The sequence below is a fragment of the Marmota flaviventris genome, chromosome 3, assembly GCF_047511675.1.
Source record: "Marmota flaviventris isolate mMarFla1 chromosome 3, mMarFla1.hap1, whole genome shotgun sequence".
Taxonomy (NCBI): domain Eukaryota; kingdom Metazoa; phylum Chordata; class Mammalia; order Rodentia; family Sciuridae; genus Marmota; species Marmota flaviventris.
In genome coordinates this window covers 59,953,269-59,978,435 of record NC_092500.1, presented here as the reverse complement: position 1 = coordinate 59,978,435, position 25,167 = coordinate 59,953,269, and the positions used below count along the sequence as shown (strand labels likewise).

The 25,167-nt window shown below is 44.7% G+C and overlaps 2 protein-coding genes across 5 annotated transcripts; one reads left to right on the top strand and one right to left on the bottom strand.

Moving 5' to 3' along the window:
* The first annotated feature begins 435 nt into the window (after positions 1-435).
* LOC114088010 (transmembrane protein 198-like) lies at positions 436-6,672 on the top strand. 3 transcript variants are annotated; one of them, XM_071609787.1, is made up of 5 exons: positions 436-613; positions 1,610-1,868; positions 2,470-3,051; positions 3,478-3,641; positions 5,615-6,672. In XM_071609787.1, exons 2-5 carry the CDS (start codon positions 1,673-1,675, stop codon positions 5,729-5,731), a joined length of 1,059 nt encoding a protein of 352 aa, XP_071465888.1. In that variant the 5' UTR covers positions 436-613; positions 1,610-1,672; the 3' UTR covers positions 5,732-6,672. The 3 variants fall into 3 exon arrangements, with proteins under 3 accessions (XP_071465888.1, XP_027785356.2, XP_071465887.1); XM_027929555.2 differs by lacking the exon at positions 5,615-6,672 and adding an exon at positions 3,768-5,153 and having other exon boundaries at positions 3,481-3,641; XM_071609786.1 differs by lacking the exon at positions 5,615-6,672 and adding an exon at positions 3,768-5,153.
* On the bottom strand, positions 6,672-12,224 carry Mmp19 (matrix metallopeptidase 19). 2 transcript variants are annotated; one of them, XM_027928704.2, is made up of 9 exons: positions 12,001-12,224; positions 11,612-11,697; positions 10,403-10,533; positions 9,935-10,150; positions 9,216-9,461; positions 8,668-8,787; positions 7,774-7,938; positions 7,504-7,631; positions 6,672-7,337 (listed from the first exon to the last, which is right to left on the bottom strand). In XM_027928704.2, the coding sequence occupies exons 1-9, from the start codon at positions 12,088-12,090 to the stop codon at positions 6,897-6,899; spliced, it is 1,623 nt and encodes a 540-aa protein (XP_027784505.2). In that variant the 5' UTR covers positions 12,091-12,224; the 3' UTR covers positions 6,672-6,896. The 2 variants fall into 2 exon arrangements, with proteins under 2 accessions (XP_027784505.2, XP_027784506.2); XM_027928705.2 differs by lacking the exons at positions 11,612-11,697; positions 12,001-12,224 and adding an exon at positions 11,042-11,421.
* Between the last annotated feature and the right edge of the window lie 12,943 nt (positions 12,225-25,167).

The following is a 25,167-nucleotide window of genomic DNA, read 5'->3' as shown; positions in this document are numbered from 1 at the left end:
GCCCCGTCTTGCTCCGCAAGTTTTTCCCCCCAGGAGTCCCCGCCAGCTCCCCCAGATCACTAAAAGCCCCTTCGCGGTTCCCCGATCCAGACTACCCGGTTCTCCAAAAGACAATACTCCAATTCTCTGGGAAGTGGAAGAAACCAAGCTAGAGCTAGGGGGGGTGCTGGGAGCCCACTTGGGACTTTGAGAGCTTTAAGTTGTGAAATCTTCTCCTAAGTATTCATACTTTGCCCCTACTTCTTGCTATGATCTCCAAGACCCTTTCCTGCTATCTTTGGGAGTCCTGATCCTGGATTAGAACAGTTAGCAACTCGATCTTCCCACACGCAGGGGAAAGGATTGGAGGGGCCCGCCACGTGATGTCACTCCCCCCTCACACACACACCCTGTCCCCTTCCTCCACCACCAACCCCCCCCCCCCCCCAGCTAGTTGCATTTAGCTCACAGGGTTTGGGCTACGACTTGCAAGAGTTTAGGAAGCAAAGAACAGTGGCCCTGGGGGTGCCTACGCCTGACACCCATCCCAACGTCTGAACCTCTGGGCTAGGATGCTGCTGGGAGTATAGGAAAGCATTTCCACCCCGCTCCTTTCCTGAGTCCTGGCAGGGTGGTGAGTAGCTAACCTTCCCTCCCCAACCTCCCCTTGTTTAGGGTCCCAGACTTATAAACGGATTGAGGAAAAGGAATTTTCCAAGCCAACTCTCAGCCTGTTAGGACCTTAATGTCCAAAAGACAGCTGAAGGAAAGTGCCTGCATCCATGCCATCCCACAATACCCCAAATGACAACTCCTCCTTGGTGATCTCCCTTCAGGATCTGTATTCAAATGCCATTGGCAGCCCTGATATCCCTGGGGGAAGGGAAGGGTGTGAAAAATGTCTTCAGTGTTCTTAGGGAGGAGCAAGGGGCTACCAGGATGTGAGATGTCTGTGGGCAAAGTGCCTGCTTATTCTATATAGGGCCATGGGATTTTAACTGTGGCTGCACATCCTTCCCCCCAACAACTCCACCTCAGCATGAAGCCAAGGCTTTAAAACCCTGACAAACTGAGGGTGACTGTCTCTGCTTAATTCCTTGTCCCAAACTCTTTTGGTATCTTTTGGGGAGATTATTTTTTCCCTCTTTCCCTGCTCCCTAGGATTGGAGCAGCTGTCCAGATACCCCACCATGACTCATTCTCTCCTCTTCCTCCACCCTTTCCCCCGTTAACCCCACCCTTCCCAATCCAGTGTGGTAGTATTGAGTCCCAGCTGCAGAGGCAAGTTTTCTTTTTAGCCGAAACAGGCTGCTTTAGCCCCCAGTCCCATTAGGGCTTTCCAAAGACTCAGGGCTTCCTAATTCTCCTACACTGACCCTGAAAAACTGGGCAGGGAGTGTGGGGCAGGGCAAAAGCTCATTATAAAATTTTCATTTAAGTTTTATTTAGTGTCCTTTTTCCAGAGGGTAGGAAAGAAACATCCTGCTCCCCTCAACACAGTCCTGTAGATTTCTTTAGTTACCCCGACAAGGCCATTCTTTCTTCTGATTGGCCATTTTTCAACAGAAAAAGAGGTACAGAGTCCTCAAGATCCATGGGTGCCTGAGTTCCTACCCCTGTCCCCTTGTAGGTTTCCCAACCCTTTAAGACATGCATGGATAGATGAGAGGAGCCAACACCAACCTTCCATTCTATGACCACGTTCTCTTCAATCATGGAGAAAGCCTTGCTGCCCTTAACTGTGACATCTGACCCCAGGCCCTTTAATCAACAACTCCCAGAGCCTCCAGACCCAAGATGTGTGTTGAAACCCCAGGACAATCCTGAACTAGCACCTGCCCTGGTGTGTGCCCTTTGCTGCTGCTTTGGAATCATCTACTGCTGCTTCGGTGAGGGCAGGGCCAAGGTCGGTGGGGGGCAGCTGCCCAAGACTATTACCCTCAAGGATGATGCAAATTTTATTCTTTGCTTCTGGGCCACCTCACCTCCTCTATCAAGGAACACCTACCTTCAGAGAGGCTCATGCTGCCCTTGCCAGCTTGTTATCCTTCCCCCTTGCCCATGTCATCCAGCTCTGATCTCTGGTGTCTATCATTTTCTCTCCTCTTGCTTCCTACCTCAAAATTCCATTCCCAAATTATCTTCCATGCTTCAGACTTTACCAGAAACCTGAACCAGCCTGTGGGCAATTTCTTCTTATATGCCATCCCTGGAAAGACTAGACCTTCCTATTCTTTCCTCAACACATCTATTGTATCTCCTGATTCCCCCCCACCCCCACTCCCCACCCCCATCCCCACCTCCACCCCCGTCTCCTCACAGTTCCTGAATGCTTCTCCTCCCCAAATTTATTCCTTCCCCCCCTTTCTTTGAGGTCCCCTTGGTGCTCCTGTCTTCCTCCTCTGGTTAATCATTCCTCTTACAATTCACCACAGGCATCCCTGTAGAACCTCCTTTCTGCTTCTCAGTACTTCCTGCCTCCATTCCCAGGCTACCGCTGTTTTAAGGCAGTGATGTTTCTCTCGGGCCTGCTGTCTGGAGCTCTGGTCATCTTCCTGCTGTGCCACAAGGAACAGGTGCTGGAGACACAGCTAAGCCTGGAGGTGAGCGCAGGCATCGCACTGGGCATCGGACTCCTCTGCGGCCTGGTCACCATGCTAGTTCGCAGTGTTGGGCTCTTCCTGACTGGTCTCCTATTAGGTCTGACCCTGGGTGCTGGGGCTCTGCTGAGCACTGAGCCCATCTACCAGCCCCCATCAGCCTGGGTGCCAGCCGGGGGGCTGGTGGGGCTGGCATTACTGGGAGCCCTGCTCACGCTTCGGTGGCCACGTCCATTCACAGTTCTGGGCACAGCCTTGCTGGGTGCTGCAGTGCTCGTGGCCTGTGCTGACTACTTCCTGGAGGGGCTGTCACTGGGCAGTCGGTTGGGCCAACGCCTGCAAGCACTTCCAGCCTTGTCTCCTCTCTGCTGGTATAGCTGGGTCTTACTGGGGACCTGGCCAGCCTTGGGGGCTCTTGGGGCCCTGGCCCAGTGGAAGCTCATGGCTGAGGAACATGGAGGCCACGCCAACGGTGAGTTAGTATTGCGGTATAGAAACAGCCAGCCTGTGCTTACTCATGTCCCCAGTTCTCAGACTTGAGAGGGGGAAGGGGAGAAAAACACTTGAGGGACAAGGATCGGGGAGGATATCCAAAGTAAATGGGGCAGAGCATGAAGGAAAGTTAGGGTACAAGTAGCCAAAGAAGCTCAGGGTAAAAATCAGAAGCAAAATCGGCAGGGGATGCAACAAAGACTTATTTGGGACAGGTATGAGAGGAAAGGAGAGGATCCCAGGGAAGTCCAGGAGGGAAAAATAGGAGAATTCCAACAACTGAAGGGAAGCTGAGCCTTGAGAGAACCCTAAGAAGAAGGTTAAATGGGCTTCTGTAGAGTGACTATATTTGGGGGTGGGATTCAGGGCCTAAAAACGATTAGAGTCCTTATTACTCCCTCCTAAGCAGTGGTCTTGAGCCACCAGCGAAGGCGTCTCCAACTTCTTCAGATCCATCATCAGCAAGAGGCCAAGTGGCACCGAACTCCATCTGGGGTGGGACCATGTGAGGGCAGCTATCGGCGCCAGCTGCCTGCCAATACCCGGAGCCCTGCTGACAGTCTGGCTCCAGTGAGTGGGAAGAATGGGACAGCCTGGGGGGCCACTGTGGCAGAGGGCATATGGAGGTGGTCAGGGTGGGAGTAGTGTTCTGATCCAGGTTCCTCCTCTTGCCCTCTCTGCCCTGTACCCCTTCAGAGTTATCTCCAGAGTCTTCAAGAGCGCCAGCTGGGACCAAGCATCCAGGTGTCAGCCCCCTATACCATCCTGAACCTGGATTCTGACTGTGGTTCCACTCTACCCCTCACCACACCCTCTGCTCCCATTCAAACCTAACCCTCTGCTGATGCTCCTGCCCTTAGTATGGGCCCACAGAACCTACACACAAACTTCCCCACCTCTTGGACTTGGGATGGGATTTGTGCTCCAGACCAGACTTGTAGGGATGTATTTCAGGGACAGACACAGAGGAATCTCATGGGGAGGGGAGACGAATGGAAGTAGAGTACCTACCTCTTGCCACAGTCCAGCTGGGCCAAATAACCGGGAGGTGACAAGCAACTTGAAGGTTGAAGCAGGAACTGCTTTATTGTGGGGAAACTCAGCGGGAACTGAGCGGGAACTCAAGGTAGCGGGCACCCAAGGTAGCGGAGCCGCTTTATTGCAAAACAGCAGAGGTATATATACCTAACTGATTACACACAGCTTGACTCCATTAGCATCATCTAGATACAGCAGTCAGCCAATAAGGAATCCCCATCATCTTAATGGCTCGGTGGCGTTGCCTCACAAACCACTCCTCTTAGCAAACTGACAGGCGCCATCTTGATTTGCGGTCCCCAACAACCTCTGACCAATAATACAGGTACTTTGGTCCCTAGAGATACTGACTCCCCAATTCCCTCCAAACTAAGGAGAGCCATCACCCAAATAACCTTTTAAATACTGTTTCAGTATTTAAAAGGTTATTTGTTAAATAACAAATGTTAAAATAAGGGGCTTTGTTTTTGTAGGACCTGTAGAAAATCAGGGAGCCTCCTAAGGCATGTGATAGCTTTTTAATGGAAAGTATGACACAAAAGAGCTCCTCCTTAAGGGGTAGTTGGGTTTCTAGAAGGGTTTGCCCCCTGGCTCCCATAGATTGAGCCCCCTTCTCCTACCTCAGTGGGGAGCACCATCCCCCTTTTCTCAACCTGGGAAGATCACAGCACCTGCCTCAGCACCAGACTCTCCAAAAGCTGGCTTCTTGCTTCAAGAAGAGAGCATTGTCCTCATACGAGAGTCCTGCCCTTTTGCCCAAAAGAGTCTGGTCTTCAGGGCTACATGGGAGACAAGTGCCTTCCCCGCCTCTCACTGTGGATGATACTCATTTTCTCTGTAACCAGAATTTTGTACCAGCCACTAACCCTTTCTAACTCTCCCTACTCTCACTCTCCTGCCCAAGTTCATGTTCATGTTTTCAGTCTCTCAAATCCCTGTTTTCCTAGATAGCATGAAGACACAGCCCTCCCCTAGGCAGCAAGGCTATGATGGGAGGGAGGAAGAACATGGGAACATGTGAATAAAATGGCATTGAAAACTGAACCTATGATAACTGGCCTCTACTGTTGCTGCCCTTTTCTTACTCTGTTACCCCAAAATAAAGAGATAGCCACATTAAAAATTTTTCTGTTCCCTAAATATCTGACCAGGGGTACCCTTGATGGATAGACCACTGTAGGTGCTACACACCCAGATAGCTAGAAGAAGAACTACCCATCCTGATCCTCCTTCCTCAGCCTTCCAAGTAGCTAGGATTACAGGCATGTGTCACTACACCCAGTAGAGTTAGCCTTTATTAAACAGAAATGTGCAAGACACTGGTGCCAAGCACTCCATATGGAATATTGTCATTTAACACAACAACCCTACAGGATTGGGAATCTAAGATTCAATGAGGCTAATTAGCTTGCTCCAAAGTCACAAACAAATTAATGTGATTCTCAATAATTCCAAAGCCCTTGTTCATTTTACTGACTATGCTGTTTTCTTGTACTTTATCTAAGGAGAATAGGACCCAGGTATCCAGCTTCCCCAGCTGTTGCCACCTGTCAGGAAAAGACCTGACTGAGGCCTCCCTCCACCATTGTCTTCCACATAACACAGCTGGAACTGCTATCTAAGAGAAAGATAAAATGGATGGAGCTGGAGTTAACGGGAAGTTCCCAGGAGAGCAGAGAAGAAAGAGCAAAGAAGCAGATGAAACTTTTAGGGAACTGAGGTCCATGGTTCATGATCCTTCTGTAGTATCTGTATGGTGAAGGTGTTCCACCTCCCACTGTCTTGACAAGGTCAAAGTGAGGAGGGCAAGTATTTGGCAAGGCTGCACTTGTGGGAAACCAAACCCTTTTTTATGTAATTGGGACTTTTTATTTTATACTCAGCCTTACAGAAGGCATGAGTATACTTTAAATTCTAGATGGCCAAGAATATAACAGGTGGTTCATGACTTAAAGGCTGTTTTACTATCTCTCAGGACATTGAGAACAAAACAGAAAAATATCAACAGTCATTCTGGGAAATGTTATAGGAACTCTAGGCACCATGATTGATTATATCAACCAAGAATCCAAGTTCATATTTTCAGTCTCTCAAGCCTAAGTAGATAGTTATCATGCCTATTGCACAAAGCCCACCATATATAGCCTATTTAATTAAGGATAGGATATGGTATTCATCCAGGGGAGAAAAGGTTAGTAAAAATATATCTTCTTTCTAATAGACCCTCCTTTACATACGGATTTAAGATAAGCATAGTTAATGTTAGCGGCAGGGGGATTGACATGCAGAGCCTGTCCTTTAGTTAAAGATTAGTAAAGAACTGGTGTACTTTGACTAAGGAAAAAGGAAACTCTCTGAGAAAGCAGCTCAACCAGTTTTATGAGAACAAATGTAGGCATTTTTAGATGCTTTTAGAATATAAGATTGTTATTAAGGGGACTTTTAGATGGGATCTTAAGTACAGGTGTGCTTTAAACTTAAAGGTTAATGACAGGTTAGGAGACATAGAGTCTGGTTACATAGTTTGGTATCTGTTAAATAAGAGAATGTCAAATCTGGAGATTGTAAATTGATGACGCATTTTATTAATGATTCTGTATCCAAAATGATGAGAAAAAATAAAATAAAAGGAGACAGAGAGAAAGCAGCTGACAGTTCTCTCTCTGGAGATTGTGTCTAAGAAAGGACTCCATCCCTTGCACCAACGCCACTCATCCTTCAGGACCCCCTGGACCCCTCTGAGGCAGGACCCCAGCACCTATGTAGTTCCAGTGAGCAGACATTTGATTAGGTCTTAGGCCTCTGGAAGGGGACATTAGCAGGAAGTGAAAGGGTGGTGGAGTTTATAGCTGAGGTCGTAATATCCAAGATTGTGTCTGTGGGTGAGTGGTCAAGATTCAAGGTGGTCTCCATGGTGGAGGAAGTGGTATTCAAGGTTATGCCTGTGGCTGAAGAAGTGTTGTCCCCAGTTGAGCGGGTAGTGCCTAGAGTCTGGGGATGACAATGCATCCAGTTGTGGGCAGTATTTCTGGGATAGCCTTTCTCTACCAGAAGCTGCTGGTTGAGACGCCAGTATTTTTTCCCCTTGAAGAAATAGACTTGACCATCGCGCCAACTCATAGCTGCTGAGGGCTGGTCTGGCACTCCAGAAAACAATTCCTTGATTGGTTTGGGGTAGCGGCTGAAGTCAATTCGAGCCAGCTCGTCCCACTGCCAGTACCCGGAGCCCTGGTTGTCAAGTAGACAGGGAGAAGAGAAGGATGAGGAGAGTGCACCAGAGGTTTATCCTCCGCCCACCACAACAGCAGTAGGTCTCCCTTAAGAGCAAGTCTTTACTTTTAAGTATAAGCCCACCCCTGCTAAGAAAGGATTGCTCTTGCTTCGAACTTTATACCTTAAAGAGGAAAATCTTTTGGTTGAAAGGCCAATAGAAAGCTGCATCCAGGTTAGGTTCTACTCTATTCAGTTTCTTGGGGAAGCCAGGAGACATCTTGAAATTAATGTAGCGCCACACCTTGTCTCCTGAGAGTATATAAGGAAAGAACAAGTTACTTCTGTCGTCAGGTGATAGCTTTTGGTCCCTCTATTCCACCCTTTCAGAAATTCTCAACTCCCCCTCCCTTTATGGCTTCTTTAAGTAAGACACTGCAACTAGCCCCCTTACCCTTAAAGAAGTGAATCCATTGTGTTCGAGGAGAGTAGACAGCAGCATCCAGGTTCCCTGGGAGTCCCTCCCAAAGAGCAGACACTAGGAACATGGGCCCCAGTCCTGAATCTGTCACAGTCCACACATAGTTCCCCTTGAATGCATAAGTCTTCCCACGGGGCCCTGAGAACAAAAGTGTCATCAGCAAGGCAAAAGACACCGTCAAAAAGACAAAGACTTGGACTGGGGTTGTGGCTCAGTGGTAGAGTCCTCGCCTAGCATATGTGAGGCCCTGGGTTCGATCCTCAGCAACACATACAAAAATAAAATAAAATAAAGATTAAAAAAAAAAAGACAAAGACTTGTAGGTGTCTCAGGTAGACTGCTAATCTGCCCTCCTGCTCACAGGCAAATTCTTCAAAAATCCATTCAACTTTAATTCAAGTAAAAAAATTAAAGACAGAGAAAGAGGACCCAGTGCTCAGCCTCTCCTTTATTGTTTAGAGTATTTTATCTCTGGTCCAATCAACAAAAACAAAAGCTCTGCAGATAGCCATTCTTCCTTGGGAGTCTCATGCCCTACCCCAAAGTGGGCTCCTAATTGTCTTCAACCAGGTATAAAGCCCTCTTTAATAGACCCTCTAGTTAATTCTATCTTGCTGCATTTCCAGAAGTGTTCTAATGGCCCTTAGAGTATGGCAACCTCAATAAATACCTGCTTGGTCCCCTTTTAACTTGGCTCTGAACCCTCCCTTTTTATATACATATCTTCTTCCTTGGTCACCAATACCTGCCTGGGGTCTAACCTCCATTGCTCATGCTGTAGTCTCATGTCATTACCATCTATCTAGGCCTCAAGATCAGTGAGCTGCCTCCATTGTCTGCCTACATCCTTGAGGGGAAGGGTCTCACCCATCATCATGGCATCCAGTTCACCACTGCAGGGGTTTGGCATGGGACCAGGTTCCGTGGGCACTGGGGGTACAGTGGGCACCTCCATATCTTCTTCCTCATCTCTTGGCCTCTTCTTACCTACAAAGTAAAATAATATTTGCTTGGGAGAGACATACAGCACCTGACCTCTCCACCTGTCCATTGTAAGTTCTGCTCAGTGGCCCCACAGAGAGGGGGAAAAAGAATACTAGGGACTTTTCCTTGGTGATGTGCAATATCCTTGCAAGAGACATTTTAGTTTTGAGAGGCACCAGAAATGGTGATGGACATTTACTAGAATATGTATTCTCTGTCTCTAAGAACAGGTGTGAGAGGAGAGAGACCTGGGTTAGACAAGCAAGAGTCAAAGAGAAACTATTCCTGAAAATGAAGAAGTCTGAAAAACTGGGCTGTAGGAAGAGAAAGAAATCAAGCCATTTCCCTCCATAGAAGCCAGACCTGTCTCTTCAAATCTAGAGAGATGCTAATCCAACTGACCCTCATACTCACTAGGGAGAGAGACTGACCATAGAGAGCCTGGATCCCTGCCACATCATCAGGATGCAGCTTGAAGTAGGGCCGGTAGCCAGCATAGACAGGGGCCATGAGTGCTTGGGTGTATCGGGAATGCCCAAGTCCCAGGGCATGGCCCAGTTCATGGGCTGCAATGATACGCAGGTTCACACCCCAGTAGGTCCCCTCACTCCAGAGTTCATCTTCATCAAAGTGTACACTGCCGAGCTCTGGAATATCAGCATGGGCCAGGACCTTTCCTGGATAAAGGCAAAGGAGGACAGGAAGGAAGTCAGAGCCCAGAACACAGCAGCATCCCTGCCTGCATAAATTCTAATCACTCCATTCCCTTAAAATTCCTCCAGTTTTAGTCACTATCTCTTGAACACTTCTTTCAGATTCCTGTCATTATCCAAATCTCTCAGAGATGTCCATCACAGTCCCTTTTCCTCTCCAGCCACTCTCTCTCTCTCTGACCCATTTCTCTCTCAGGTGTGCCTTGATAAGGGAAATTAAGCCAAGGAAGGAGGTATAACCTTCAAAGAAAAGCCTTGGTAAGATCCCAGGTAGGTGACCAATTGTACCCTGGGGAATGTTGGAAGGGGATCAGAGAACATAAGGTACAGGCAGGCATAAGGGGCATCCTGAACATTAAGGTTCTAGAGGCACTGGCTCAAGGAGACACAGGTAATCTCAGAGTTCTGTGAGATGAGAGCTGAGAACTGGTGCCTACCAGGCCCATCAAAGGTATTGGAGCAGTAAGTGCTCTGGCGGCCATGGAAAGAGAGGCGGATATCAGCCCAGCCAGCCTGCACCTCCCGGAAGGTCAGGGGGACCACATTGCTCCAATACTTGAAGGCTTGAAGCAAAGATGCCCGGGCTGTATGGGGTGGGAGGGTGGAGGGCAGGTTCAAGATGCGGAAGGTCAGGTGCTTCTTTCTCCAGCGGCCTGTTTAAGAGACCAGAAAACAGATTGGAAATGCAGATCTTTCACTAAATTAGAAACACAGATCCTTCTGCCAAGTTCAGGGAGCACCCCTGTGTAATGGACACTCACAATCCCTCTAGCATACGATAGCAAGGTAATTACCAGGTGATAATCCATTCAACGTTGAGCTGATTCAGGCTGACCCAATGCCATCCACGTACCAGAGCTACACCATTTTCTCCTCTCCCTCCCTTTCCCAGGTTCATCCCTCACCCAGCAGCAGGTATTTTAGGGTCTTCTGGTTGAAGGGGTCTTCCAGACCACAACGAGGCTGCCTCATTCGAGCCCTTGTGGCATCATCCAGCTGACCTGAAATTGGCAGCTCAGTTGCTTCCTGAAAAGCTCTAGAAAGAGGGAGAGAAATGGTTCCCCAAGGCAGGTGAATCTGGAATGACTAGGAATGCCCAATGTGGTGACCAAGAGTGGCACAGAATCTCCAAAGCAGACTGGGTCACTCTAGCTTCCAATTCTCATAACTGGGACTTTCTCTTCTGTAAAATGACAACCCTGTAATTTCATATGTCCATTTTTAATATATTTTTTTAGAAAGATAGCCTTCCTTTCTCCTGTAATTTCTTTTTTTCTTGAATTATTTTTATTTGTTCTTTTTAAATATACATGTCAGTAGAGTATATTTTGACGTATTATACATACATGGAGTATAACTTCCATTCTTGTGGTTGTACATGATGTGGAGTTACACTGGTCGTGTATTCATATATGAACATAGGAAAGTTATGTTTGATTCACTCTTCTGTCTTTCCTATTCCCATTCTCCTCCCTTTCCTTCATTCATCTATTTAATCTAATGAACTTCTATTCTTCCCTCCCCCACTCCTGTACTTTTCTAACCTTCTCCTGCTGTAGGGAAGTGATCAGCCCCACTGCTTTAGAAAATTTTCTACCCCTGCTCTCCAGATTCTGCACCAGGTCCGGTCCTTTTCAGCCTTGCTGGACCTGCCGCCCAGCCCATCCTGCTTTGGGACAATTTCATCTACCTATGAACTATCATAGGATCTACAGGCTTTTCAAGGGACCTAAACACAAAGAAAAACAATTCATTAGCAAAATATAAAAGAAAATAACAAAATAGAAATAAATGCTGAATTAAAAGTCCTCAAGGGCAGTCATATCAACAACTCAATTCATAGTTTTACAGGTAAAATATTAGTATTTTGAATGTGATGTTGGGGTGAAGTTTCCAAAGGAGCACTCTGGGCCTAGGAAGATCCAATAAGTATACTCATCTTGAATTCACACCTCATCCCATGCTCTACTGGGCTATCAATGCTAGCACCCATCTGATAGATCCTTATCATGGATTTGTATCAGGCAGAGGTGGGCCTGGAAAGAGGGAAAGAATGAGAAGAGGAAGAAGAACTTGCAATCTCAACTTAGAAATCATGTGCCTTGAACTCTCACCTCAGGGCCTCGGTTATATCTTCTGGCCTGAAGTGATGAAGTCCTTCTAGAGGCTTCTGTAAGTACCCATACTGTAACAGGTAATCCTATGGTGGGGTGGAGGAAAGCAGGGTAAAAAGAAGGTTAGACTCAGGGTAAATCTTCCAAGTGACCTAACGGGCCCATTAGGACAAGGGGAGAAATATACAGAAGGCCTAAAGGAAAGGTGCCCTAGAAAAGGGGTTCAGAAGGAATGAGAAAAAGGAACAGCGAGTGATAGGCAGGGTAGATCATGGAACAGAGGAAGGAAGGAAAAGGCAGACAGGCTGAAGGGCAGGGCGGAAGGAGGCTTGGATGGGACTATGGAGTGGTAACCACTGGCCTGTGTCCCTCTTTCCCAAGGGACTCACCATAGCTGCCTCCTCCTCTGTAGGTCCCAGGGCCCGCCCTGAGACTGTCATGGGGAATAGGAAGCCCAGCCACAGCTGCTGCCAGTTCATGGTGCCACCAGACAAGAGCTCCAGAGGCTGTCGGTGCCCTCTGACCTGAGATTTCTAGAAGCCTGGAAGAGCAGGGCTAAACAAGGGGTTCTTAACTTCAGTTCTTTTCACTTGCCAGCCCTTGGTCCTCTTTATAAAACTTCAACTGAGGGGAATGGGGGATGGCAGTGGGAGGTGACTCAGCCCAGAGATATGTTGCAATTCACCATTAACCCCTGCCCTTCCAGAAAGCAGAAGCCCAAAACAGCCCCTAACACCCCCTTCCTCTTGGAGACTTTTCATACTGCCCTGGGGAGGACCTCCTGGCAGGATGAGAAGCAAAATTTCAGGAGAGACTAGGAATAAAATCAGGGTGTCACCTCAAGTGAGACATTCCTGTGCTCCAGGGACCCTGGGTCAGCAATCCCTTGGCTTCAACCTTTCAGTCTTCCAGCTCTTTTTTGGGGGAAGGAGGGGGTTGAACTTAGGGGGCACTGGACCTCTGAGCCACATCCCCAGCCCTATTTTGTATTTTATTTCAAGACAGGGTCTCACTGAGTTGCTTAGCACCTTGCTTTTTGCTGAGACTTGTTTTGAACTTGTGATCCACCTGCCTCTGCCTCCTTAGCCGCTGCGATTACAAGCATGCACTGTCACTCCCAGTAGGTCTTCCAGCTTTTGGATAAGAAAAATAAATAAACAGAAACAAAAAGGTAGGGAACAACTGAGATAGTTTGGGTTTCAGGTGAAGGAATCAAGGTTGAAGTCTCAGTTTCTTTGTACCCAAGAACAAGTTGGGAATGTAATCGCTCTTGAACCCATGTATGTCTGCTTTATAAAAAGTCGTTATTTTAAGTATTTAATGAGCCCTGAATATTGGAGTGGGATGGGATTTAGCAAGGGCACGAAGAAGGAGAGCTTACAGATAGGGTGAGGCAGAGGGGAACCTAGAACTGGAAAGGCAGTCTTTGAGCTGAGCTTTGAAGGCTAACTAAGAATCAGCTGGAGTAACAACAGGGACTGTGCCAGTCAAGTGGCAGTAAAGAGCTGAAAGGCTGCTATGCTAAGTCCAAAGAGTCAGGGCTGCTTCATTCACTACTGAATCACTAGTGTCTACTCCAGGTTAGCTGTGTGCTTTAGAGAGACAGTGCCCAATAGACTTTTATTAAGTTAATAGGGGAGGAGGGGCACGTAGCTGCAACCCAGAGTTTAGAGAAGGCCTTGAATGCTATGAAAAAGAAGAAAAACTTACATTTAAGCATATCTACTATCATGTTAGATGTTTTATACGGTGTCTCATTTAATTCTCACAACTGTTCTGTAAGGGTAGGGTTATTATGACCTTTTCTTTTTTCTTTCCTTTTTTTTTTTTTTTTCTTTTAATAGACAAGACTTTAGCCTGGTGCAGTGGTGCATGCCTGTAATCCCAGTGGCTCTGGAGGCTGAGACAGGAGGATCACGAGTTCAAAGCCAGCCTCAGCAACTGCGAAGCCCTAAGCAACTGAGTGAGATCCTGTCTCTAAATAAAATACAAAATAGGGCTGGGGATATGGCTCAGTGGTCAAATGCCCCTGAGTTCAATCTCCAGTACCAAAAAAAAAAAAAGGAGAGACAAGATCTTGCCATGTTGTTCAGCTGATCCTGAATTCTTTTTTTTTCCCCGCTACAAAACTTTATTTTTGATTAGAATAGAGTACCATCTCAAATCTCTTCTACAAAAACAAAAACAAAAAAAAACCCAAAACAAAACAAAAGAAATCGCAACCACTTCACTTACTTCAAGACCTATATACATGTAAGTTGTTCTCTGTGGTTTTTTTTCCTTTTCTCTTTTTTGACTTTTTTTTTTTTATTTTTACTATTATTTTTTTAAAATAAACTCAGTGTTCACATTTCTATAAAGAATGAACTCAGTTTCAGGAAGCCCTGCCCTGGCAGGTGCAGGGAGCAGCGCTGTCCCTGCCTGCCTCTACGGTGACTACCCACCCTGATGCTTCAAGGTACCCGGAAAAGCGGCCGCCTGTGGAAGAGAAAGTCTAGGCCCGGCTGTGATCCTGAATTCTTAAGCTCCAGCTGTAGCTGGGACTATAAGCATGAGCCACCACTCTTGCCTTTTGGGGCGTGAGGGGTACTGGGGATTAAACCCAGCGCCTCACACATGCTGGTTAAGCATTCTACCACTGAGTTAGATTCCAAGCCCTTTTTCTTTTTAATTTTATATTGAGACAGGGTCTTGCTAAATTGCCCAGGCTGGCTTTAAACTTTCAACCCTGCTTCCTCAGTCTACCCAAGTAGCTGGAGTTACAGGGGTGTGCCACCTTACCCAGCATGGCTGTTTTTATAAGAGGAAATGAAGATCCAGAGAAGGAAATTTGAACAAGGACATGGAGCTCCAACTGGCCTGGCCTATATTCAAATTCCTCTGCTGACCCCATAAAATCTGAGCTTTATCCAGATACCACACTGACACTTAGAGCTTTGTTCTTTAGTGAAATTTCCAATAGCACTTATGCCTCACACAACATTTGCATATTACTCAAATGCACAGTGCAATAGGCAGAGGAATAGAGGCAAGGGTGACTGAATTCATGTTCTCAGTAAAACCTCACTCCTGGCCCCTTCTCTACACTCCAGAATCAAAGTGGAGAATACTCCTGACTCATATTGCTGCCCTCAGTGATCCTTGTCTCCTGACCTACCCAGTACCCAACTGGGTAACATGGGTGACTAAGTCCCAAATGACCGGTAAAGGGCAAGGAAGGACAAAGAGTCTCTGAGCAATGAGTGACAGAGGCCATCAAGGCTGGTGCACCAAGGAAATGATGTAGTTTGGGGACTAGTTCTTGCTTGGCCCCCTGCAGGGCTCTTTCTCATCCCTTTTCTCCCTCTTTCTACCACCCACTCCATCACTCACTGTGGCCTGGGATGGCCCAAACACATCCTAGAAACTAGGGAGCCAGGACAGGGCAGAGTAAAATGCGAAAAACTGCCAAATACTTTATTTAAATCTCTGTAACAACCCTGTGTAATGATACTATCAACTTTTTACAGAAAAAAAGGAGTGTCTCTCAAATGGGTTGCTTTAGCTCACACATCTAGGAAGCAGCCATCATGGACTCTAAAGCTGTGATCTTTGCAGAACACTTTTCAGCCTCCAGGGAATTCCCACAGACACCCAAACAAAATTCCCTAGAGCTGGTAGCTGCAGTCTGGACATATATGCAAGAACTGCATGACTAATTCTACTTCCACCATGTGTCATGACCACCCCTGCTGCCAGACCCCTCCCCCTAAAACAGGCTGACCCAGCTCATTTTCCCCTCTGAATTTGTCATCTCTCTCTGGGGGAGATGCAGGATGTGTGCAAAGGGATAGGACATGTGGCCCGGCTCTCCCCCCAAAAGAACTTGACTGGAGAGGGGAAAGTACTGGGTTCTTTTGGCTTGCTTACTCCCTTCCCACACACTGGTTTACCTCTCTGCCCACAATCATGGCAGAAGAGTTCACATAGAAATATTTGTAAGTTGAGTGTGATAGCACATGCCTGTAATCCCAGCTACTCTAGAGGCTGAGATTAGAGGATCTCAAGTTTGAGGCCAACCTGGGCAATTTAGTGAGACACTGTCTCAAAATAACAATAAAAATTTTTAAAAGGACTGGGGACGCCTGTAATCCCAGCAGCTCGGGAAGCTGAGGCAGGAGGATCACGAGTTTAAAGCCAGCATCAGCAATGGCGAGGCACTAAACAACTCAGTGAGACCCTGTCTCTAAATAAAATACAAAATAGGGCTGGGGATGTGGCTCAGTGGTCAAGTGCCCCTGAGTTAAATTCTCGGTACCAAAACAAACAAAGAAAAAAAGGCTGGGGATATTGCTCAGCTGTAGAATGCTTGCCTAGCATGTATAAGGTCCTGATTTCAATCACCAGTACTCAAGGGGGCGGGGTGGGGGGGAGTATTTTAAATTAAACCTTATCGAGGTGGGTGTGACTTTGGGAGTTGAGGCAGAGGATTGCAAATTCAAAGCCATCCTCAGCAACTTTGCAAGGCTGGCAACTTAGTGAGACCTGTCTCAAAATAAAAAATTAAAAGGGCTTGGGATATGAGCCAATGGTAAAGTTCTTCTGGGTTCAATCCCTAGTACCAAATAAAATAAAATAAATCATAACAGAGGTGAGTAGAGAGATTTCTGAGGGTATTTTCTAATGACCATGGGGCTATGGGTGGAGGGAGAGTCAAAGTGTGTAGAGGTTTCTGGGCTTAGGAGAAGCCAAACTCTTAACTCTCATCTACTCTCCCTCAAACAGCCACTTTTACTCTCTGGAGGCGCGCAGGGGTTGGACATTCCAATATATAAAAGGAAAGTCCAGGACCTGAAACTGAGAACTGAAGGGAAGAAAAACTTGAGTGTGAAGGCTGACCCAGACCCAGCCTTAGCATCTGGCCTATTGTCCCCTGAAAGCCCTGAGGGAGTTCAAGAGAAGAGAGAGCTTTCCCTGGCCAGTGGAAGGCTGTTACCCTGGAAACCTCTGTTTTTAAGAGTGCCCCCCCCACACACACACACTCCTTTAATTAGTCATAAGTAGTCATATGGGAAGTGATGTCCAGGACTGTGCACAGCTGGAACTGGTTAGTGATCAGGAAAGTGGGAGGGGCGTGGAGATGACTCAGGGGCTGGGCTACATATTATCTTCCCATGATCCCCCAAACTTCCTCAGCATCCCACCCCATCTTGTGCACGTTTCCTGGCATTCAGACTATACACTGCAGTTCACATACATACCCGCCCCAGCACTGGCTGAATCAGCTCAGTTGAGAAAACATCAGACCCAAATCCTGAAGTTCTTCGGTTTCTGCCAAAGTATAAAGGAAACCAAGATCTACTTCCCTTCTTTGATTCACACAAAAGGGTGCCATTCCACAGGACACCCCTGGAAATTGCTGGAGGCCTCTGCTGGTGGCCTCTGCAGCACAGTGCCTGTTTCATGAAGGGGAAAATTCTTGCTATTTGGAAAAAGGAGAAGAAGAGATGACAAATAAAGAGTTTCAGTGTTCTCTTGGCTTCTGGGATGACAGTAAAATGATTATAGCATAAGGGGGTTTGTCCTTCTGGGAATGGGAGTTATTTCTTTAATGAAAACCAATCTGATCTTTATTGTTATGACAAAGAAAGGTGGGATGTGGAACAGCATTTTGATCTCTTGGTCTTGTTCTGTGACCCTAAGAAACAGATTCGTATTGATGTTTGGGGACCATCATGGGCCTGGAAAATCTGTTTGCCCCGCCTCTTTTTTTTTTTTTTTGTTAGGAAAGGGCTTGACAGAGAGTTGCAAGGGAATTAGGCCAGCACTTACTTTTCTATTTGAAGAGAGTATTAACTAGATGGGGGAGGGAGACCTAAGGGAGCTCTGTTTTAGCCAGACCAGCAATTGAAGAGATGGTTGTTGGGTTGCTAAGATTGTTGGGGACTGCCTTTAATGGGGAGGCATGTAGGGAGAAGCTCTTCTTGGCTCTATGTTGCCCCTAACTTACTTAAGGGAGAGCTGGGTGTGATAATGCACACCTGTAATCCTAGTGATTATTGATTGAGGGAGGGAGGAGGAGGCTGAGGCAGGAGGATTGCAAGTTCAGGCCAGCCTCATCAACTTAGTGAGGCCCTAAGCAACTCAGTGAGACTCTATCTCAAAATAAAAAATAAAAAAGTCTGGGATGTAGCTCAGTGGTTAAGTGCTCCTGAGTTCAATGTTTAATCCCTGTAACAACAATAAAATATGTGTGTGTATTATGTATATATATATATATATATATATATATATATATATATATATGAAGGTAGAAGGCTTTGGGCATTCACCAATGTTTTAAAAACTGAGTTCATTAATTTGACAATGGGGAAGGGCTGAGGCTCTGTACAAATGTATCCTACCCATAGTGAGGAAAAAAGAGCTACAGTATTTTAAGTGCTAAAGGGCACAATTCCAGTTTGAGTTTGAGCAGCTTTGGCATAATGAGCAATGCCTCTCAGCTGTGAAATAAGTTCAAGTTTTGTTTGTTTGTTTATTTTTGTAGTGTGGATTGAACCCAACGGTGCTTTACCACTAAGCCACATCCCCCAGTCCTTTTTATTGTTTATTTTGAGAATAAGTCTTGCTAAATTGCTTTAGTGCCTCACTAAATTGCTGAGACTGGCCTTGAACTTGAAATACTCCTGCCTCAGCTTCCTAAGCTCCTGGAATTACAGGTGTGTGCTACCATACCTGGCTGCTTCTGATTCCTTAAAAACTACTTATCCTGTGTGTGTATAAATGTAAATGATACATAACTGTCTGCCTACCTTCAAAAAGAAAGCCCTGGGCTGGGGTAGCACAACAGAAGAGTACTTCCTTAGCATACATGAGGTCCTGGGTTCAAGAAATAGAAAGGAGGGGCTGGGGATGTGGCTCAAGCGGTAGCGCACTCTCCTGGCGTGCGTGCGGCCCAGGTTCGATCCTCAGCAGCACATATAAGCCAAAGATGTTGTGTCTGCCAAAAAATTCTCCAAAAGAAAAAGGAATGAAGAAACAAATGTTTTGATTTTTTTTTTTTTTTTTTTTGGTACAGAATTGAACTCAAAGGCACTTAACCACTGAACCACATCCCCAGCCCCTTTTTTGTATTTTATTTAGAAACAGGGTCTCACTGAGTTGCTTAGTGCCTCACTAAGTTGCTGAGGCTGGCTTTGAACTCACAATCCTCCTGCCTCAGCCTCTCAAGTTACTGGGTTTATAGGTGTGCACCACAATGCCTGGCAAGAAACTGTTTTAAAACGTCAAAAAGGAATCCATATATCAGGAGGATAGGAGCACACTGGTAGGAAAGATTTCACTTTGGAAAATAAGAGTTGGAACAGATAGAAAAAATATCCTTTTGATAATTAGCCACAAAGCATAACTGGCTACTGAGCAGAGTAGCCATGGTGACCAATAATATCAGGAAGAAATGATCTGCAAGCCAACAGTGGTGGCCAGACCGGAGGGGGGGGGGGGGGCGGTAAAAGAGAAGCAAGTGAGAAGCTAGAAAAGGCAAATCATGCCTGTAGTAGTCCCAGCAACTTGGGAGGATAAGGCAAGGAGGATCTCAAGTTCAAGAACAGCCTGGGCAACCTAGTACAACTCATCTTTAAGAGAGAGAGAGAGAGAGAAGCAAGTAAAAAGGGCAGTCAGGTTGGGTGAACTGAAGGAGCATGGGAAACCAAATTTAGCTTAGATTAAGGTCATGTACTGAAAGCAAAATTAGAATTGTTCTTCTGACTAGATAGGGTATAACCTTACAAATATAAGGAAGAAGATTTTTTTTATTGTTTCCTTTTTTGTTGTTTGTTTTGGTACTGGGGATTGTACCCTTGAACTTGAAATTATCCTGTCTCAGCCTCATGAGCCACTGGAATTGTAGGTATGTGCCACCATTTCCAGCAGAAATGAGCTTTCACAAATTGTAATTTCAAAAATTGTATTCATCCATTGTTCATTGCTTCCTATAGTCATTCATTAAACATTTATCAAATCTATCAATGCTTCTCAAACACTGAGGTAGAAAAGCATAAACTATGGGGGCTGAGAGTGTGGCTCAGCGGTGCCTAGCACATGAGAGGACCTGGGTTCGATCCTCAGCATCACATAAAAATAAATAAAATAAAGATATTGTGTCCAACTAAAACTAAAAAATAAATATTAAAAAATAGAAAATGCATGCCTATAATCTCAGCTACTCAGTAGTCTGAAGCTGGATAATCATAAATCCAATGCCAGCCTGAGCAACCTAGCAAGGCCCTGTCTCAAAATAAAAAGGGTTGGGGATGTAGCTCAGAGGCAGAATGCTCCCAGATTTGGTCCCCAGTACAGGGCAGGGGGCAGCATTCATGGGAATAATGAAGTATAAAGTTAAAAGAGCAATTGAGGACCAGAATATTACATGCCTGGTTATTCAATGAAGGAGCTTGGTCTCCATTGACTAGAAACAAAAGGGACTACTAAAGATTGTTGTTCAACAACATGATACCACAATGGACTTTAAGGAGATAAACCATGTGGAAAATCAGTGTTTAAGATATTTTGATATTTTGGGGGGCTGGGGATATAGCTCAGTTGGTAGAGTGTTTGCCTTGCATGCACAAGGCCCTGTGTTCAATCCCTAGCACCACACACAAAAAAAGATATTTTGGGAGCTGAGTATGGTGGTGCAAGCCTATAATCCCAGCTGCTTGGGAGTCTGGATTGCAAAATTGAGGCCAGGCTCAGCAATTTAGCTAGGCCCACAGCAACTTAGTGAGACCCTATCTCAAAATAAAACATTAAAAAGGGTTGGGGATGTAGTTAAGTGCTTAAGCACTTCTGGGTTCAGTCTCTGATTCTAAGGGGGAAAAAAAAGGAATCCTGGGAAATTGTGTGTGTGGTAGGAAGAGATAGGAGTTTGAGGCCAGTTCTTTTGCAGTAATCCATATAAGAAGTAACTAATAGCTCTGGGCACAGTGTTGGACGCTTGTAATCCCAGCGTCTCCGGACGCTAAGGCAGGAGGATTGAGAGTTCAAAGCCAGCCTCAGCAAAAGCAAGGAACTAAGCAACTCAGCGAGATCCTGTCTCTAAATAAAATACGAAAAAGAACTGTGATATGGCTCAGTGGCTGAGTGCCCCTGAGTTCATACCCCAGTATCCAAAAAAAAAAAAAGTAAATAATATATCTAGGTAATGAAAATAAGAATAAAAAATATATAATTATCATAAAACCTCATGCCCTCAGGCTTCTTTCAGTGTTTGGTTTTCGACAAGTTTAATTTGAAGTACCACCACGCAAATAAGACCTTGAATCTCTCTTTCTTGGTTGGTCCTCTCCACTCTACCTTAGAGAGTGCTACTCTTACCTCCATTTTCAATAGTCTGTACTTTGCCTGTGCGGGGGGAGAGAGAGAGAGAGAGAAATCTGATGAGTGGGTTTTAGAGAGCTGACTGGGGTAGAAAAAGATTGGGAGTTATTAACACAAAGGTAACTATTGAAATCCCAGGAGTAAATTAAATTGCCAAGACTTCAGCAAAACATAACCTTGCGGGGTAGGGATTTAGGATGTTCGAGATCTTCTATTCATCCTTCCAGACTCAGTTTTAGCCTACAGCATGTCATCTCCTCTGGGAAGCCTGCTCTAATCTCCACCTCCTTATCCCCAATTTTATACATGATTTAGTGATACCTGTTCTCCTTCAGAGCACCCTGTATATGCCCCTAATAGAATATCAAGTTGGGTGTTTACATCTGTTTTCTTTGAGCTTCTAGAAAAGGGGTACCAAAACTTAGGCAACATTGTATTCTCCTGGCCTAAGGAAGGCTCCTGAAAAAATGTCTTCCAGGGCTGGGGTTGTAGCTCAGTGGTAGAGCATGTGTTAGTCAGCTTTCTCTTTCTCTTGTTATTTGTTATAACAAATACCTGAGATAAATCATCTTATAAAGACAGGTTTATTTTGGCTCACAGCTTCAGAGGTCCCACATCATGTTTGCCTGGTCCTTTTGCTTTTGGGACAGTGGTGGCATTTTGCAACATGGAGGGAATTTGTGTCAGAGGAGCTCCTTACCTCATGGCAGCCAGGAAACAGAGAGAAAGAGGAAAGGTGGGGATTCTCAATATCTTCTTCCTTCCATTAGGCTCCAGCTCTTAAAGTTTATACTACCTCCTAATAGTGTTATGGACTGGGGACCAAGCCTTCAATACATTGGCCCTTGAGATGCAGGGATTCAATATCCAAACTATTGCAGAGCACTTGCCCAGCATGCACAAGGACCTAGGTTCCATCACTAGTACTACAAAAACAAAAGCAAACAAATGGGGAAAAAATGCTGAATTACTCAATCTTCATGACATGTTGCTTTTCCAATAATCAGTCTATTTTGTTTTATTCTAAGAGAATATCCAAAACTGGGAATTTTAAGAAGAAATTTATTTCTTACAGTTCTGGAGGCTGGGAAGTCCAAGATGGAGGGCTGTCATGCTGTGTCATGAGGGAAGGTGGAAGAGCAAGAGAGCACATGAAAGGTGGGAGTCCAATCCCCTTTTTATTAGAAACCAAATCCCTCAATAACTAAACCACTGTTGTAATAATAGCCTTAATTTATTCGTGAGGGCTTATGCCTCTTGACCTAATCACCTATTAAAGGGTCTACTTCTAAACACTATGGCATTGGGGACTGAGTTTCCAACACGAGAACTTTGGGGACATATTCAAACCAGAGAACCAAGAAAGAGATCCCTTAATTTTGCCTTTTTTACCTCTCTCAGCCATTTCTATTACCCTGACATAGCTAGTTATTCACTTTGGAGTATGACTTCTATCCCTTTCACTTCAATTTAGTATCTTTAAATTCCAGGGGGAAATTGAAAGCATTCCTGATCATTGACAGGTGGCAGAATTGACATCCCCCCCAAAAAAATGTATTTTTTTTTTTTTCAAATCAGTTCTGAGGTCAAACTCAGGGCCTCATACATTCCAGGCAAGTACTATATCACTGAGCTACATACCTAATCCCAAAAATGTACTCTCTTGATCCCATATTCTCAATCCTCAATTTGCTCATTTAGGTTATATTTAGGGAGGGGAACAAGATCTAGACATTCTCTCCTGAAATGCTTGGGAGCCTAAAGAGAAAAGATAATCTAGCAGAATAAATCTGCTACTTTGAAAACAAGTACAATCTGTGGATAGGATAATTTGTAAACATCGGACCTTCCTAGTACCACCTAGTGGACAATAAGAAAACAACACATGGGCTCTGAGCACAGGAGGGGAAATGGCTAATCCAAATATAATTCACCTCCAGATCCCTAGAATTTTTGCTATTTCCATATAAAGAGGGAATCATATGCAAGAAGAGAAATTTCAAATAAATAATACAGCCTCAGAATAGAAAATAAAGGGAGGGGCTTATTTTCTTCACTATCATTTACAGTTGGGGAAATAATTATACCAATATTCTTTTGCCTTACCCATCCCAAATACAGGGACAAGAAGGACAATGTGTGATACTTTAGCCCCTCATTATTGATTAGATTAGTGGTTTTCAAACTTATTATATATATTACATTTATTATATTATATATGCATACATATACACACTTTTCAGAAAAATAATTATCATGGAACATATTATGAATTGATTGTACCCCTTCCAAATTTATGTTAAATCCCTAATCCTTAATGTGATTGTATTCAGAGAGGAGGTCTTAAGAAGGGAATTAGGTTTAGACAAAGTTACAAAAGTAGAATCTTCATGAAAGGATTAGTGCCCTTATAAAAAGGGACTTTGTCCAGGATCAAACAAAAAAAGGGCATATGAAAGCATACAGCAAGAAGGTAGAGGCCCTCATTAGGAATCAAGTCTGTTGGCATCTTTGTTTGGAACTATGAGAAATAAATGTCTATTGTTTAAGCCTCCCAGTCTGTTTTATTTTATTATGGCAGCACAAGCTAATTAAAGACATATTTACATCTATTAAGCATCAGGCTCTGCTTTTTTCTATTCAGTTGAAGAAACAATACTGGTTAGAACTTTCTAAATTGATATTTTTAAATGTTTTTAAAATATCTTTATTTTTATTTTATTTATATGTGTGCTGAGGATCGAACCCAGGGCTTCACACATGGTAGGCTAGCGCTCTACCTCTGAGCCACAACCACAGCCCTCTAAATTGATTTTTTAGAGGAGATAAAATTTTTTCTCTACCCTCTTGAGCTGTGGCCAAGCCTAAAATTTAAACTGACATAAGATAGAACAAGAAAAGTTTCCCTTTCCCAATAACTTTTTGTTTTGTTTTGTTATGTGTGTGATTGTGGGGATCAAACTGAGGGCCTTGAATACACTAGTCAAGTGCTCTAGCCCTGAGGTACATACCCAGCTCACACGGTAAGCACTGGGGATCCAATAATGATAAACAGTCCCAGGGCTCAAGGAGCTCCTTGTGGAGGTCTGACAAATCAACAAGCGTGACAATGTGGCATTATAAATGCCATTATGAAAATAAGTACAGAGGACAAAGGAAGCAAATAAGAAGGGCACCTAAATTAATATTTGAGGGTAAAGAAAGGCTTCCCAAAGAGGATAACATTTAAGAGATCCAAAGGCTAAGAGAAAGCTGACCAGGAAGACCATCAGGAGAAGTGTTCTAAGTAGCAGGATCAGCAGAAGCAAAGGACTGAGGCACAAAAAGAATATGGTTCATTTGATCGACTGAAAGCAGTTAATTTTATTTGGAGTATAGTTAGACCAGAGTTGGAAAATGAAAGAAAATAATGCTGAAGTTAAGTAGTACTGGATTATGTAGGACCCTGAGTCAAGTTAAGAATTCTGAATTCCTGAGATAGTTGACTTCAGCTGAGTTTCTCCTCCCTTCACCTCTACAGTAAATTATGACTGTGATTAACTGAGGGTGGGTATCACAGGTATTACAAAATTGAATAACAGGTACTTTTGTTTATAAATTCCTCTATTCATATCATTAGTTTACCCCATAATGCCATCTTAGTGTGGTATCTGAGAAGAACTGTCCTAGGTACAGCTGTGAAGTAAGTCAAGAAACAATAAATGTACAAAAGTTCCATTGATATTATGGCACAATAAGAACAACACATAAATTAGCAAGTTAAATTAAATTTGCTCTTGCTGGGCTAGGGCTGGGGCTCAGCAATAGCGCACTTGCCTGGCATGTGTGAGGCACTGGGTTTGATTCTCAGCACTGCATATTAATAAATAAAATAAAGGTCCATCAACAAATAAAAAAAAATTTGCTCTTGCCTAGCATGAGAGTTCAATCCCCAGCACAACAGAAAAATCTGTTCTACATGAATGGATAAAGAAAATGTGATATATACACACTATGGAATATTACCCAGCCATAAAGAAAAATGACCTTATGACTTTTGCTGGTAACTGGATGGATCTGGAGACAATCATGCTAAGTGAAATAATGCAATCCCCAAAAAACCAAAGGTTGGATGTTCTCTCTGATATGCGGATGCTAACACACAACAAGTGTGGGAGGGGAAGAACAGTTTAGTGGATTAGACAAAGGGAAATGAAAGG